The 14,864-nt window shown below is 43.1% G+C and overlaps 1 protein-coding gene across 1 annotated transcript; it reads right to left on the minus strand.

Moving 5' to 3' along the window:
* Positions 1-976: 976 nt before the first annotated feature.
* On the minus strand, positions 977-9,492 carry LOC309517818 (1-acyl-sn-glycerol-3-phosphate acyltransferase alpha-like). The gene is made up of 6 exons (XM_082197389.1): positions 9,280-9,492; positions 7,868-8,001; positions 4,515-4,690; positions 3,741-3,836; positions 1,983-2,064; positions 977-1,621 (listed from the first exon to the last, which is right to left on the minus strand). Exons 1-6 carry the CDS (start codon positions 9,459-9,461, stop codon positions 1,467-1,469), a joined length of 825 nt encoding a protein of 274 aa, XP_082053515.1. The 5' UTR covers positions 9,462-9,492; the 3' UTR covers positions 977-1,466.
* Positions 9,493-14,864: the final 5,372 nt, after the last annotated feature.

Raw genomic sequence — 14,864 nt, forward strand, 5'->3', positions numbered from 1 at the left:
CGCCGCCATCCCGCTATTCCCCGACCTGATCTGGAGGCTGGCGGGGGGGGGAGAAGCAAGCCTGCTTCTCCCCCCTGCCAGCCCCACAAGCTCGGGGGATAGGGGGATGGCGGAGCGCCGCCATCCCGCTATTCCCCGACCTGATCTGGAGGCTGGCGGGGGGGGGGGGGAGAAGCAAGCCTGCTTCTCCCCCCGCCAGCCCCACAAGCTCGCGGGATAGCGGGCCAAGCTGTCCCTGAAGGCAGAAGAGGGAGACGGAGCGCTCCTTCTCCCTCTTCTAGCTTGGGGATGGCTGCGCAAACCTGGGGGGGGGAATAAAAAATTTCCCCTTGATTTCCCCCCCAAAAAACTAGGTGCGTCCTATGGGCCGGTGCGTCCTATAGGGCGAAAAATACGGTACCAACGAAAGAAGAATGGCAAGTCAAACTTATGGAATATGCAGAAATGGCAAAAGTTACAAAAAGAATCAAAAACAATGTCAATGAAGATTTTAAAAAAGACTGGGAACCTTTTATATTGTATTTACAGAAATACTGTAAAGAAATGGACTCACCAGCAGGGTTTGATTAAACACTTACAAGCAAGAAAACAAGTTTAAAGGTCAAGAAACAATAATATGGAATGTAATTGAGTGTAAGATGTAATTATGAAAATTTGGTATAAAAATGATAAGAATTTTAGAGCATTCAGATACAAGATCATAAAAACAAGATAACAATTAAGCAGAAGTAGTAAATATTTAAAGATCCAGAAGGGGAAGTTGAGGGAAGTGATGGAGAGGGTTTTTTTCTTTTTTCTTTTATATGATAAATGTTATATTGTGTTATCTGACTGAATATTAAATTGTAAAACCATATACATATATGAAAGAACAAAATCTGGAGAGAGAAGGACCCCACATCTTGCTCTTTGAAGTTACAGGGCAATAGCAGTTCCTGAATATAGGAGAAGATTAGGGTGTTGGATTAGGATGTGTTCAAATCCCAACTTAGTCATGAAGCTCACTGGCTGATCTTGGGCTAGTCACCCGTCTCCCAGCCTAACCTACACCATAGGTTTCTTGTGGGGATAAAATGGAGAAGGGAAGAATCTTATATATCACATTGAGCTCTTTAGAGGAAAGGTGAGATATTAATGAGAGCTAACAATAATTGCAGAATTGCTGGGCGACAAATCAGAGCAGCCTTTCCAACCCTAGGAATCTCAGCCCAAGGTAGCATGAGTGACTGAATAGTGGAACTATCAGACGTTTCAATAGTGCTGCTAAATAGAATTGTTGTTCCTGTGAGGTGGAGAGATGCCTGGATCCTGTCGTCATATAGCTGAGCCAGTAGGTGGCCCTGGTCTTAGTTGGGTCTGGGTGGAGTGAGGCGTTTCCTCTGTCCTCGTCTTGTTGGACGGAAGCAAAGTTCTTGTCTAGCTTCCTGGTTGGTGGGTCCTCCCAGGCTTCCATGATAAGGAGGCCCTCACTCTCTGGTATCTTTCTCTAAAACTATGTGCCCATTGATCTCATTGAAAGTATCCAGCATCAGTTTCTGTGTGCTGTCAGCAAGTGCAGGGACATCTTCTGGCCCAAGGCCTCGTGTTTCTATCTTGGGCAAAATCTGGATGATCCACTTATCTGAAGGTGGCAAGGAGCAACAGAGAGAAAGAGAGACAGTGCAACTTAATTCTATGCGGAAATTGCCTTGTAAAGTCTATGCCTTAAGCAGTGGTCTATACATGAGTATATAAAGGAATAATATTTAAATAAATTTCAGAACAGGTCCAAAATGGCAGTGTTGTATAGAGGTGGAGAAACGAGTGGCTAAACACCCCCCTCCCCAGAAATAAGTGATATAATGATTAAGGTGGCAATTTTTATACAGCATTCAAATTCAAATTAAAGCGAGTGGAAAAGGCTTTCAAGCAAAATATACATTCTCACTTCACGTTGAAGTGTATAAACTAAATAAGCAAGACTGTCATTTAGACTCACTCACCTCTACAAAAAAAGGGCCTCTGGCCTTCTTTCAGGTTGGGGGGTTGTTGATAATAGGAGGTCACAACAGGGATTATGGGGATCTGTGTATCAAAAAACAGTGGGAAATTAAGAGACCCAGAAGGCGCTAAGCAACGTTTTAACAGGGAAGGTGAACCTACAGGGATGGTCTTGCCTTTCAGAGTATGACTCTTACCTGAGGTGGAACAAGGGTTCTATTTGGGGCTGACCCAACCAGAGCTGGCCCAAGACAGTTTGGCGCATGAGGCAAACCACCAACTGGTGCCCTCAGACCCCCAGGGAAGAAGGGGTGAGTGAAGATCAGGCGCAGGAGAGGGGTGCATTGGAGCTACCTTTGAGGGGCCGATGTCCTTTATTCACCCAATAAAATATTTCAGGGGCTGCCCTCCTGCAAGTTGACAGACATTGCCATTCAAATGGTGTGTGTGTGTGCTTCGTCTTGTAATCAATTATGCTGGGCAAAGTCCCCTGGCCTCCCCAATATTTTTTTCAAGTTGGCACCCCTGGTGGTTGGGGCGAATAAAGATCTACATTGGGAACAGGGTGGGGAATCAAATCAACCTTACCTGACAGGGGTGAAGTGGGAATCAAAGGCCATTGTGGAGGGCAAAGGGGCCTGCTCTGAAGCACTGGGCGGCACACATAATTTCTTCCCTAGGGATTGGAGGAGACCAGCAGCACCTCCTATCTGACAAGAGGCGACATTGCAGGAGGCCACCGAGAAGGCGGCAGATGTCGCCAGGGTTCGAAACTCCCATTGTTCTAGGCACATTTTGGGACAGGGAATTTCATTCTCGCAAGCAGTTTCTGAACTCTGGGCACAGTACTGCGCCAAAGATTTCAGATTAAAACTACAGAGTGGAAGGAAAGGACCTTTTTCTGCCTCCCCACTTCCAGCTACTCTCTGAAGACTGGAGAAGAGACCCTCTTAAGAATATTAGAGGGATGGGCAGGGGAAGGATTAGACCATCTGAAAAAATGAACATAATATTTAGCTGCAGTGCATTCCTTTTCAGTTTTGTATTCTTCTTATAACAAAAGCGGTTGATGTGTTCCCTGAGGCCAGATCTGCTGCCCCTGTGGATCCTGCCATCTGAGGTGGTCACCTCAACTTGCCTCATGGGTGGGCCGGCCAACCCACCCTCCCCTCCCCCCACAAAATATTGAAATAATGGCATTGAGCCCAACAGAAAGAAATGCCTCCCACTGGCTCTATAAAACAGATAATGGCCAGCTTTATCAACAAAGTTCTTTCTCCTTGTCCTCCTCCACCTCTTCTGCAACTGCAGTTTATAAATTAAGAGCTCCAAGGCACCATGCCAGCCACTCCTGGCAGTATTATGTTTGGGAAACCTAAAATCTCATGACTGCAGAAGTGTCCCGCTAATGCTTATCCCTTCCCTCTCACCCCCAAAGCAGCCCAGGGGTATGAAACATTATCCTTGCTTTAGGGAGCCTCCATCATTGTTTGTTTGACATTAGCCCTGCCCACTCATCTCCAGCTTGGTGAGCAAAACCCAGCGCAGCTATTAGGGTTAGAAAGGGAAAGAGAGAGACTCTCCATTTGGTAGGCATTTTGATAAGTCTCTCAAATCAGAACTGTGACAAATGTTCAGGAATGGTAAACCTGAGTGATGAATCACATTTTGCCACCAAAAATGTAGCATGATTGACTCATGGAAGCCCATGAAATCTGCCAGCATGAGACAAATATCTATTTCACAATTCACACATTTACCTGAGCCTTCACAGCCACACTGAATACTCCTCGCTTGAAGGGACGTACTGTGGCCGTCCAGTTCCTGGTGCCTTCTGGGTAAACCCAGACCCTCAGCTGCATAAGAAACGGGCAGAGAAAAATGGCCACAGATTAAAATGTGTCCACGGACCACATCTTTGGAGATCACAGTGAAATATTATTATTTCCTCACTCTTTCTGGTGTAATTTGGCCTGTCACTCAAGCTGCTAACGGTCTAGCTGGAAACCAGTTAGAAAATATGAGACTGCATCAGGACTGAGGATATGCCTACCCTGAATGCCCTTCTGCCCCCAGGAACGGCTGCAGTTCCTCAGCAGACTCCTTTCTCCTTTGTTCCCTGGGGCAGATGGCTCTAAAGGCACATTCTCCTTATAGTCATGCATGGCACACATCCTTTCTTTACTCACCCACCTGGCAAAATCCTCTTCCAAATATCTGGTGCGCAGAGCAAAATATGTCACCACCCCAGAGCCCAGGAAGCTTCCTTCTACCAGGTGAGGATCTCTCCAAGGGCGTGGGCACAGAAACTTTCCCACCACCTGCTGCTACTTAAATTAATATTTCTCAGCTGGAGATGCCAGCAGCTGGAGCCATTGTGTTTGCAAAGCATGCACTCTACCCCTACCCCAAGCGATGGCTCCTCCCAGCGGCTGCTGCAGTCTCATAGGGTCCCTTTGACTCCTCTCCCACCAGCCATCCTTTCCCAGCTACTCCCCTCCCAGAGCTGAACCCCTCTCTGCATGTGCTCTCACGTTCTGCTGCAGCAGGGTCCTTGTGATGTGATCCATGGTTTCTCTGGCTGAGCGCTTATTATTGCGGTCGAGAAGAATGAATTTGCATAGCCAGCAGGTGATGCCTATCAGGCCCATGTACTTCAACTCCTTTTTGGCAAGAATCACACAGCGGTCGGGAAGTACCTCCGCTATTCCTTGGAAAGAAAGAAACACTTTCTAAATGGGGCTTTTGGGGTCACTTGCATTCTGACATGTCATTCCAACATCCCCAGGTGGAGAAGGCTTTGTGGCTAGAAATTATTCTTTCTGAATTTACCCTGCTCCTAAGCCACCTTCCTGGACATGCATTCAGCTTTTGTAGGGGAAAAAGGAATTCCAAACATTGCCATTTGCCAGTGCTATTTTCCTATAAAAAGAGGTGCCAGAACTCACCATGTTTTTTCTTATTTGCATGTTTGTTTGTTTATTGTTTAAATAATACAGAAAAAACAAAACATCAACAAAAAAGGAAGAAAAAAAGATTGAAAACAATCCAAAAACACTGAAAACAAATATTACACACTTATCATTTAATACTCCCCACCACCACAGCTTCCCTCCGCCACAATTTGACTTCTTTAAATCTCTATTTCCACATATATCTTTGCATTCTCCAAATGTATCATTCTTTGTGTTTCTTTTATATCTTCTCTTTTCCAATTCATAGATATACTTTACATTTTTATTCTAGTCATATTAGCATATCTTTCTTAGAACAATATTGTAACATATAATCTTCAAAAAAATTCCATTCCTTTTTAAATTTTTGATTTGACTGATATCTTATGATTGAGGTTAGCTTTGCCAATTCTAAATATTCATTTAATTTGCAAATCCACTCCTCTTTTGGGGGCAAGATTTGATATTTCCATTTAGAAGCAATCACTACCCTGGCTGTCGTAGTTGCATATAGAAAAATTCTTTTTTTCACTTGCGGTATATCTTTCCCTATCAAGCCTAGGAGATATGCCTCTGGTTTTTTAACAATTGGGATTTTCAACATTTTCTTTAATTCCTCATGTATTACTCCCCAAAATTTCTTAATCTACTCACAACCCCACCACATGTGTACTGTTGTTCCTGCTTCTTTGCCACATTTCCAACAGAGGTTGGATTTCAGTTTATAGATTTTGGCCAGCTTAAATACCATCTGTGGAACATTTTAACAAAATTTTCTTTAATCGTATAAGAGGCGGTAAATAGTATATCTTTGCGCCAGAATTTCTCCCATTGCTCTAAGTATATCATGTGTCTGACATCTTGAGCCCATTTGACCATAGTTTCTTTCACTTCTTCATCCATCAATTCCCAATCCAATAAAAAAATTATATATTTTAGACAATGTTTTCTTATTATTTTGTAATACTGTGGTGCTCAGTATAGAATCCTGTTTTGCAAAACCTTTTTTAAAATCTGAATTAAATACGCTTCTTAGTTGCAGATATTGCCATCTGTCTGTCGCAAATTATAGTATCTCCTCAAAGGGTTTTATTCTGAGTTTTCATTGATCTTCTTCCAGTAGTTGTCTATATGATGCCCAGTTCATTCTCAAATTAAGTTTTTTCACAGCATGCACCTCTAGGGGCGAAAGCCACCAAGGGGTCTGTGGTTCCAGTTGTGATTTGTATTTGTTCCAGACCTTAACTAGTGCATCCCTGAGTATGTGATTTGTAAAATCTTTATGGACTTTGGCCTTCTCGTAAGCGAGATAGGCATGCCATCCATGAACACTTCCCTTGTTCTCTTAGAATGGCAATGGTGTTTACCTGATAGGTGAACACCTTCTGGCTGGAAAAAAAAGCTTTGCATTCATCTTACTTCCGTAGCACAATGATCAGTGATAATCTGATTCATCTTAATTGAGAATCTAAAAAAACTGAATGACTTTAATGTTTCTAATTTCGGAACACTTAATTTAATGTTCCTAATTTGATTTTGAGCCGTAAGCTCGCATCTCTTGCCTCCTCTCAAATGCATACTGTGCTCCTATCTTGCCTCCTCCCTCCCTGAGGCTGGAGATGGAACGAAACAGGGACAGATCCACAAATTTTGCCACAATGGGCAAAAGCCTATGCTTCCACCTTCCTCTCCTGTTGCAGACATCCAGGGCTCAGGTAGAGCCATGAACAGCAGTAGACTGGGCCAGGATGGGAGGATGAGCAACCAGTGCCCCTGGTACACAGGTGCCAACTTGAACAAAATATTGGGGGGCACCCTCTGCTTTCTCCCCCACTTCTGAAGATCGCACCTTCCTCTGCTGTATGCAACTGGGCGCAGGACTCCCCCACTGCCCACTTGCTTCTTGGCTCCTACCCGTACGCAAGACCTTTCTGTCTGTTCTTTTATTATTATTATTATTAATATTTTATTAGGTTTTATCAATAGAAAATTTCAAAAAAATACAAAAACAGAAAAATACAAGATTACAAAATACAAAAATACAAACATTAAACACAAAAAAGAAGAAAAAACACATATAAAAGAAAAACAAAACTCCCTCTTTCTTGACTTCTCATCTTTAGTTAACTTATTTTCCTGACTTCCTCACGTCTCCCTTTTTTGTATCCCTTTTAGAAATTGGTTCAGCAAACTCATGTCCTATTTAATTTATCTATTATCAATCCCATCTTACATTTTACCTTATTGCTAGAGCCCCTTCAATTCATTTCAATGTCATCAGCATTCAAAAATTTTACCTTTCTGTCTGTTCACCTGCCTGCTGCCCGCTTACCTCTCCCGCTGCCCTGGCTCAGATGAGCTTGGAAATAGCAAAAAGCAATGGTAGGACATCCAGGAAAAGAGGGTGGCCCCTGGCTGCTGGAGAGGTGGCTGCCCAAGAGAGGGATGAGGGCAGGGATGCAGAAATTTGCAGAAAATGGGGGGGGGGGGCTAAATATTTTATTGCGGCGGCTGAAGGGACCAGGACCCCACAGAGTTGGTGTCTATGCCCCTGGAGGACTGGGAGAAGAGATTTGTGGTTAAGATGGTGGAGGGTTGATGGAGGTGTGAGGGCCTGTTGATATCCCAGTGATGAGGAAGAAGGAGGTGGGGTAGCCCTGAGGGAAGCTGGGGTTAGATAAGTGGCTGGGGGGGGGGAGATGAAGAGTCACTGAGCAGGTCCTGCAGCACACCTTCTCTTTCCTTCTCCCACACTTCATATGCATCATAGGCAGGAAGCAGAGTAGGATGTCGCCTTCTGCCCCCCCAACCTGCCCCCCCCCAGGACACCCGTCCCTTTAATCTGGGCCTGGATTATGCTCCTAATAAAATTCACATCTTTTCCAAAATACGTTTCAGTGCAAAATTGCGAAAGCCACAGGCTAGCAACATACCCAGAATATCGAGAATGGTCTGATGGTTGGCAACAACCATATACGGCCCATTGGTATTCAGATTCTCGGAGCCATGAACTGTGATCTTGACGCCAAGTAAATATCTGACTTGCCGCATCATGAAGCAAAGAATCCTGCAGGGGGCAGAAAACAGGCAGGCAGTGTGGACAAGGAACTGCATTTATTTGCGTGTTCATACCTTGCCTCCTAAGCAAAATAACTTAGGAAGCTTACACTGTGTACAAAATACAATAAAAGAGATGAAGCTGCCGGTTGTTAGTGTCTCACAGACTAAGATAGAAATGGGGACCCTGTGGCTTTTTCTTGTTGCTGGACTCCGAATCCCATCAATCCCAGCCAGTGTGACCAATGGTCAGGGATTCTTGGAGCTGTAGTCCAGCACCCCCATGTTGTAACCTTTCGTCACAGGAGAGCTGCTCCAGCTTCTTGATGATTTTGGTTTATTTTCCAGCACTTTTTCTTTTTTCTTTTTAAAAATTTCATTAACATATAAAACACATACATATACAGTGGTACCTCAGGTTACATACACTTCAGGTTACGTATGCTTCAGGTTACAGACTCCACTACCCCAGAAATAGTACCTGGGGTTAAGAACTTTGCTTCAGGATGAGAACAAAAATCATGCGGCAGTGGCGCAGCGGCAGCAGGAGGCCCCATTAGCTAAAGTGGTGCTTCAGGTTAAGAACAGTTTCAGGTTAAGAATGGACCTCCGGAATGAATTAAGTACGTAACCAGAGGTACCACTGTACATTTACACAATACACATACACAACACACTCCCTTATTTTCATAACATAAAACAAACCTACATTATTCTATATAATACTTACCTATACTGTACATATCAACATACCTACACACTTACTCGCCACGGACACCCACCAAGTGACTTGACTTCCAGCCGTTCTTGTTACGCTACTTTATTTTTCCAACTAGCTTAAAATTTATCTTAAAGCCAGCTAGGTGTCCAAATTCATTTATACGTTCTATTGCTCTTGGGATACATTCTATTGGATTTTCAGTAGTGATGATCAAATTGTCCGCGAAGGCTCTTACTTTATATCCCCCCCCATCACAATCCCTTTTATACTCTCATCTCTTCTAATTTCATTCATTAATATCTCTAACACCAATATAAAGAGTAAAGGAGATAAAGGGCATCCTTGCCTAGTTCCCTTTCCAGCACTTTTTCTAATTCCACCATAACTTTCTTGACTGGTATCAACCAGAATGGGATACACAGTATTTCAAATGATTATCCTGTTCCCAAGCATCCCTGGCCTGTTTCAAGAGGAACAGGCAGATGTGCCTGGTACCGAGTACCACCTTGTTCCCAGAGATGTGACCATCCCAAAAAGATGCGGGTACAGCCAAGGCTGCCTACTCACTTCAAGTTTTCCACTCTAGACCCCCTGATTAGAGCTACCCAAGGGAGCACTAGGATGAGCATCACTACACTCCAGCCATAGAAAATAACCATCTTGCAGTAGACATCACTCCTTTGGGAAAAGAAAAGGACCCCAATTAGCAAGACGATGAGTAAAAACAGGGTCCACTCGAACAGCTCCATGATGGTGCCAGATGAAAGCAGAGCAAACGTGGAGATTTGCAGCCTTGAGGAAGGTCAACGAGTGCTTTTATATTCTTAGTGTTACAACATTCAAAGCAGCTGAACACCCCAGGGTGGAGAAGAGGGATGGCCTTCATATTGATAATGCAAATATCCTAAGTCCAGGAATTTGTGGGAGTTTTGTGTACAAGAGTATTGAAAGTATTGGTGTAGGAGGGCCAAAAGCACACTGAGTCAGTCTGACTTTGTATCAGGATTTTATCCAGTATTCTGACCAAAGCAATTTGTATTGAGTTTAACATAGTTGCTTAATGGGGTGAATATTTTGCTTTAGAACGTTTGAAAAGCACAGGGTCAGGGACACTTCTGCAATGTTTGGGTCATTTATGACAATCTGGTGTCAGTTTCCAGTGTCTTATAATGATGCGGTGCACAGGAACAGGACTGTAGTCCTGGGCCCTTTGTGGATTTGCTTGAGTATACTACGGAAATGTATGTTTTGGATCTGGCCAGAAGATGCACATCTTTCTTGTTCGTTCATGTAGGGATTAGAGGGGCACTGTTCCTTGCACTGGGACACTTTGGTTTGGGCTCATCCAGATTTCCTTTGGCACAGGTCTTGGCTTTAAAAACGCCATGTTGTTGTTTGGTCCTGGGGCTTTGTCCAGGAAAACCTGCACTTTACTGCTGAATTGGAGCAAACAGCAATTGCCAATTGCTCTAATTCAAAGGTAAAGTGCAGGTTTTCCAGGGAAAAGCACGGGGGGGGGAGGAACCCTGCTTGGATGAAATATTTCGGGGACCCAAGTAAGCGCCGTCCTGCATAATTGATCACATAATGTGCCTGCACGCACCATTTTAATGGCAATGCCCATCAACTTTGGGAAGGTCCAGTCCCCTCAAATATTTTATGGGGGCACATGCGAAGGGACCCTGGCCCCTAGGAGTTGGCTCCTATGTTAGCAACCCAGGAACATTGCCTGAATAGAAGGAATCAGAACACCCATGCCAATCCTAGGCAAGAACCTAAACAGATCTTGGCAAGTGTGTCCGCTAAGTGTCCCAAGACCTGAATCTGGTTGTGTGATTTAAAAATAAAAAGGACGTTGCCCTTTTTCTGCCCTTTCCCCAGCTGTACAACATCATTTTTAAGGTGCTGTGACCAGACCTGGACAGTCTATCAAATGTGCTTTATATCCGAGGTTTTCAATCTTTTTGAGTCCATGGCTCCCTTAACCAACTACATTATTTCTGCTTAGGATTCCAGTTATGTCTAAGAATGGAAAATAACATAGCGAAATTGACTTGCGAGGTGGTGTGTGGTTCGATAAGAGATTGAGTGTTTGGGGGGGAGAGGTTCGTTTAATTTCATTGTATATAGAACTTCCGGGGTGGCGCCACCGGCAATGGCGGACTCCCTCTGAACTGGAGGGACTGGCTCCGTGGTAAACAGGGTCTTCTCCGCTACGGTGAAGCGGGGACCCTTTTAAAATCACAGGCGGATGAAGCCTGTGACTGTGGGACTCGGCGGGCACCTTTAGTGCCCCCAATCTGCTAAGGAACCCACCAACGGGCTCCGAAGTGAGGAGGGGGAAGTGGCGCGGTGCTGTGAGTCAATCACTATTTCCGTGGAGCGAAGCTGCACAGCTGTTGCTGGAGAGCGCTGCCTTTTTTCCTGGGACAATTTGGACTTTAAAAATAAGCACCCGTGAGTACTTAGAATTTGATCAATTGGATATTAAACAAAGATTTTATGAGAAGGACAGAATCGGACTATAAAAAAAAAATCTATCGAATTGGATACGGAGCGGGAAGGGCTAAACAGGAAGTCACCCTTCCGTTCTTTTGTAAACAGAATAAAGCAAAGGCAATTTATACTAGAGCTCAGAAAACTCTTTAAAAGATTGGATTTCAACATTTTAAATTGTGAACTTTTTTTTTTTTTTGGACTGTTTGAAGTGACTTTAAAGGGAAGTAACTTTCCTCCGTCCTGATCCTGGAGCGGGGTGTCAGGACTGACATGGAAGTTCACCAAGACAATTGTTTTTTGACAGATAGCTAAAAGAAGAGAAAATTTGCGATTCCACTGTTCCCTTTCGCATTTTAAAGGAATATATATGGACAAAGTATCTAAAGCATTTTTTAAAAAGGAATATCCGTAGCAAGAATAAACAGAAGTCTTCCCCCTAGGGGGAACTTGTGAAACTGTAACTAACTCCAGGGAACTGACAGCTGTTACAGAATAATCGTGGGAAAGTATTTGACCTTGTAGGACAATGTATCCAGATGCCTTGGTGTCTGCTTTTTACAAAGCAAATGCTCTACTGGAAGAATTACACAAAAAGGTGAACTGGACGGTCATTTCGACTAGAAATCTTAAACAGGCAGTGGAATGTTTTGACCAGACAGTGGGAAAATATGTGGAGCACACTCAGGATTCGAACCAGGAGTGTGTTTTGATAGAACAGGAGTTTGTGGCATTTAACCAGAAGTGTGTTTTGACAGAACAGACCCAACAGGGGTATGATCTTTTGGACTGGACAAATGAATTTGGAAAAAGCCAGATTTGGAAAGGGAAAGTTTGGTGTGGTTTGGAAATGGGGGGCTGGATTGACCCCCCTATGTTGGGATGTCTGGACTCTTCAAATATGGTAATGGGCTGCGAAATGTTTGGGACTGTCGGGGCTCTCAATTTTGGAGGGCCCTTGAAATATGCTTTTAATTACCACATGAAATGCAGCGATGAACATGGAAAAGGGTCTGATCTGTCGAGAAGAGTTAAAAACATTGTTAAGTTGGAGCTACCACGAGCAAGAGATGTTGTTAAGCTGGAGTTACCATGAGCAGGAGACAGGGGAAATTATAACTACAAATATGAAGAAGAGCCGCGGAAGGGCCATGGAAGTGACTTGAGGGCCTTGGACATAAGGTTACCGGGCTAGACTGATGGGAATAAGGACTGACAAATCCCGGAACCAGGAGGAAGGGGCGTTGGATAAAGATTGGATTTGTTTATACCTTTCTTTTTTTCCTTTATCATTATCAGAATGTTTTATAAAGTTGATGAATGATAGAAAAATGTTGGAAGAAATCACCTGGCTTTAGCAAAGATGCTCAAAGAATTATGAAAGAATATTATGATTATAAGAAGCTGGCAAGGTTAAGACTTAAGCTTTAAATTTTTAAGGTTTATCTTATTATAGAAAGATAGGATTAAAATATTCTAGGGTAATGTAATGATAGAATTTTATGAAACATGGAAAGGAAAGGATTTGCTGGGATAATAAACAACTAGGATACAAAGGAAGGAAGGAGGAGGAGGTCTAAGAAAGAAGGTAATGACAGTTAAGGGTCTGAAAATAATGAACTTGTTTTTAAATGTTTTTTTTCTTTTTTCTTTTTTAAAGTTTGGGATTTTTGTAATTTTGTCATTTTTTTGTTTTTTTACTTGGTTTTCTTCTTTCTTCTTTTTTATATGGTGGGAAGGGGATTCTTTGTATTTTCTTTTGTTGCTATTTTCTCTGTTTTCTCTATTTGTAATATTTTGAAAATTTTAATAAATATTATATAAAAATAAAAACCACATGACAGCAAAAAATAATAATTTCATTGTATATAGGTTGTACAATGACAATAAAGGTATGATGATGATGATGATGATATTATTGTTATTATTATTATTATATCACTGGTCTCTGAGCTGCCTCCCTCCCGTACAAAATAGAGGTGCCACCCAGAGGTACCATTGGCTTGCGGAGTTTATAACCAGGGCTGCTGCAATAAACAGCTATACAAGTGTTTGGGAGGCAGAGACATGAGAGGGAATCAGAAGAGGGAGGGAAGAGGGGCAGAGGCCAGTGTTGCCTGCGGCACTGCTGACTATCATTCAAGGCACCCTAGGGTGCCATGGCACACTGGTTGAAAACCACTGCACTAAATTGATGGTATGGTACAAATAATAGGGCTTATAAAATTATCAGGGAAGGAATTATGCCAGTCCTAAAAAGAGATGTAAAAGACAAACATGACAACACATTATGTAGCACACTGTGGTGTTATGTTGGTCACAAGAAATTCTGCGTGTAAAACTCATTGCAAGTAATATTTCAACACATTTTCTTAATGCTAAGAAATTCAAATAAGAGAAAAACAGCAAAACATAGGTTTTTATTTTCATTGTTGTTGCTGCGGGGGAGTATGTATTTCTGTAATCAATGTCAGCTCACCAAATGAGAAAGCAAAACATTCAGTACAATAAAATGACATTAACCTATTTATTGCTTTCTTGGAGAAGTCTTTAACTGAAGGGGGAAAAAATTCTGAGTCATCTTGCATGTCATACTTCTGGTTGCCTTACTCATGTATAAAATGCCATTCTGAAAAACATTTCCGGGTAATGAAACTTGAGGAAATTATACAGTGGTGCCTCGCAAGACGAAAAGAATCTGTTCCGCGAGTCTCTTCGTCTTGCGGTCTTTTCGTCTTGCGAAGCAAGCCCATTAGCGGCTTAGCGGATTAGCGCTATTAGTGGCTTAGCAGATCAACTGATAAGCGGCTTAGCGGCTCAGCTGTTAAGCGGCTTAGCGGATCAGCTGATAAGCGGCTTAGCGGATCAGCTGTTAAGCGGCTTAGCGGATCAGCTGTTAAGCGGCTTGGCGGATCAGCTGATAAGCGGCTTAGCGGATCAGCTGTTAAGCGGCTTAGCAGATCAGCTGATAAGCGGCTTAGCGGCTTGGGAAAAGGGGGGGAGGGAAAAAAACCTGCAGGAACTCGCAAGACATTTTCGTCTTGCGAAGCAAGCCCATAGGAAATTCGTTTTGTGAAGCACCTCCAAAACAGAAAACCCTTTTGTCTAGCGGGTTTTCCGTCTTGCGAGGCATTCGTCTTGCGGGGCACCACTGTATTTAAAATGATATAGAACTTGTTAACTTGTATATGGAAATGAAAAATGAGTCTGTAAGCTGGGATTGCCATGGAATTACCCAAATTGTGTTTTAGCTGCAATAATGTGAAAACTCTAATAAACTATAGGTAATGACGGCCACCAGGGATAAATGATAAGGGGTCAGTCAGGGCACAACTTGCCTCAGAAGAGAAACCATATGAGAAAACTGGGTGGGGCTGGAAGTTTATTTATATGTTTACTGACACCCACCTTGCATCATTTCAGGAGAGCCTCCATGTCTGATGAAGACCACATTATAATAGGATTTAAAATTAATCCCCTACACTTAACAGCTTTTGCAATCCTGTTTTCCTCTTGCCTCTGCATTCAGTTCAAACTAGGACTATGAACTAAAGCTTGGACTCAGCACGGAAACCAGGTCGTTCTGGGTGGATCAAGCTTTGGCCAGATAGGATTGAGGCAGGCCAGATCACCCCACCTGAACTGATCCAGGGCTG

The sequence above is a fragment of the Podarcis vaucheri genome (assembly GCF_965113315.1).
Source record: "Podarcis vaucheri genome assembly, chromosome: 13".
NCBI lineage: Eukaryota > Metazoa > Chordata > Lepidosauria > Squamata > Lacertidae > Podarcis > Podarcis vaucheri.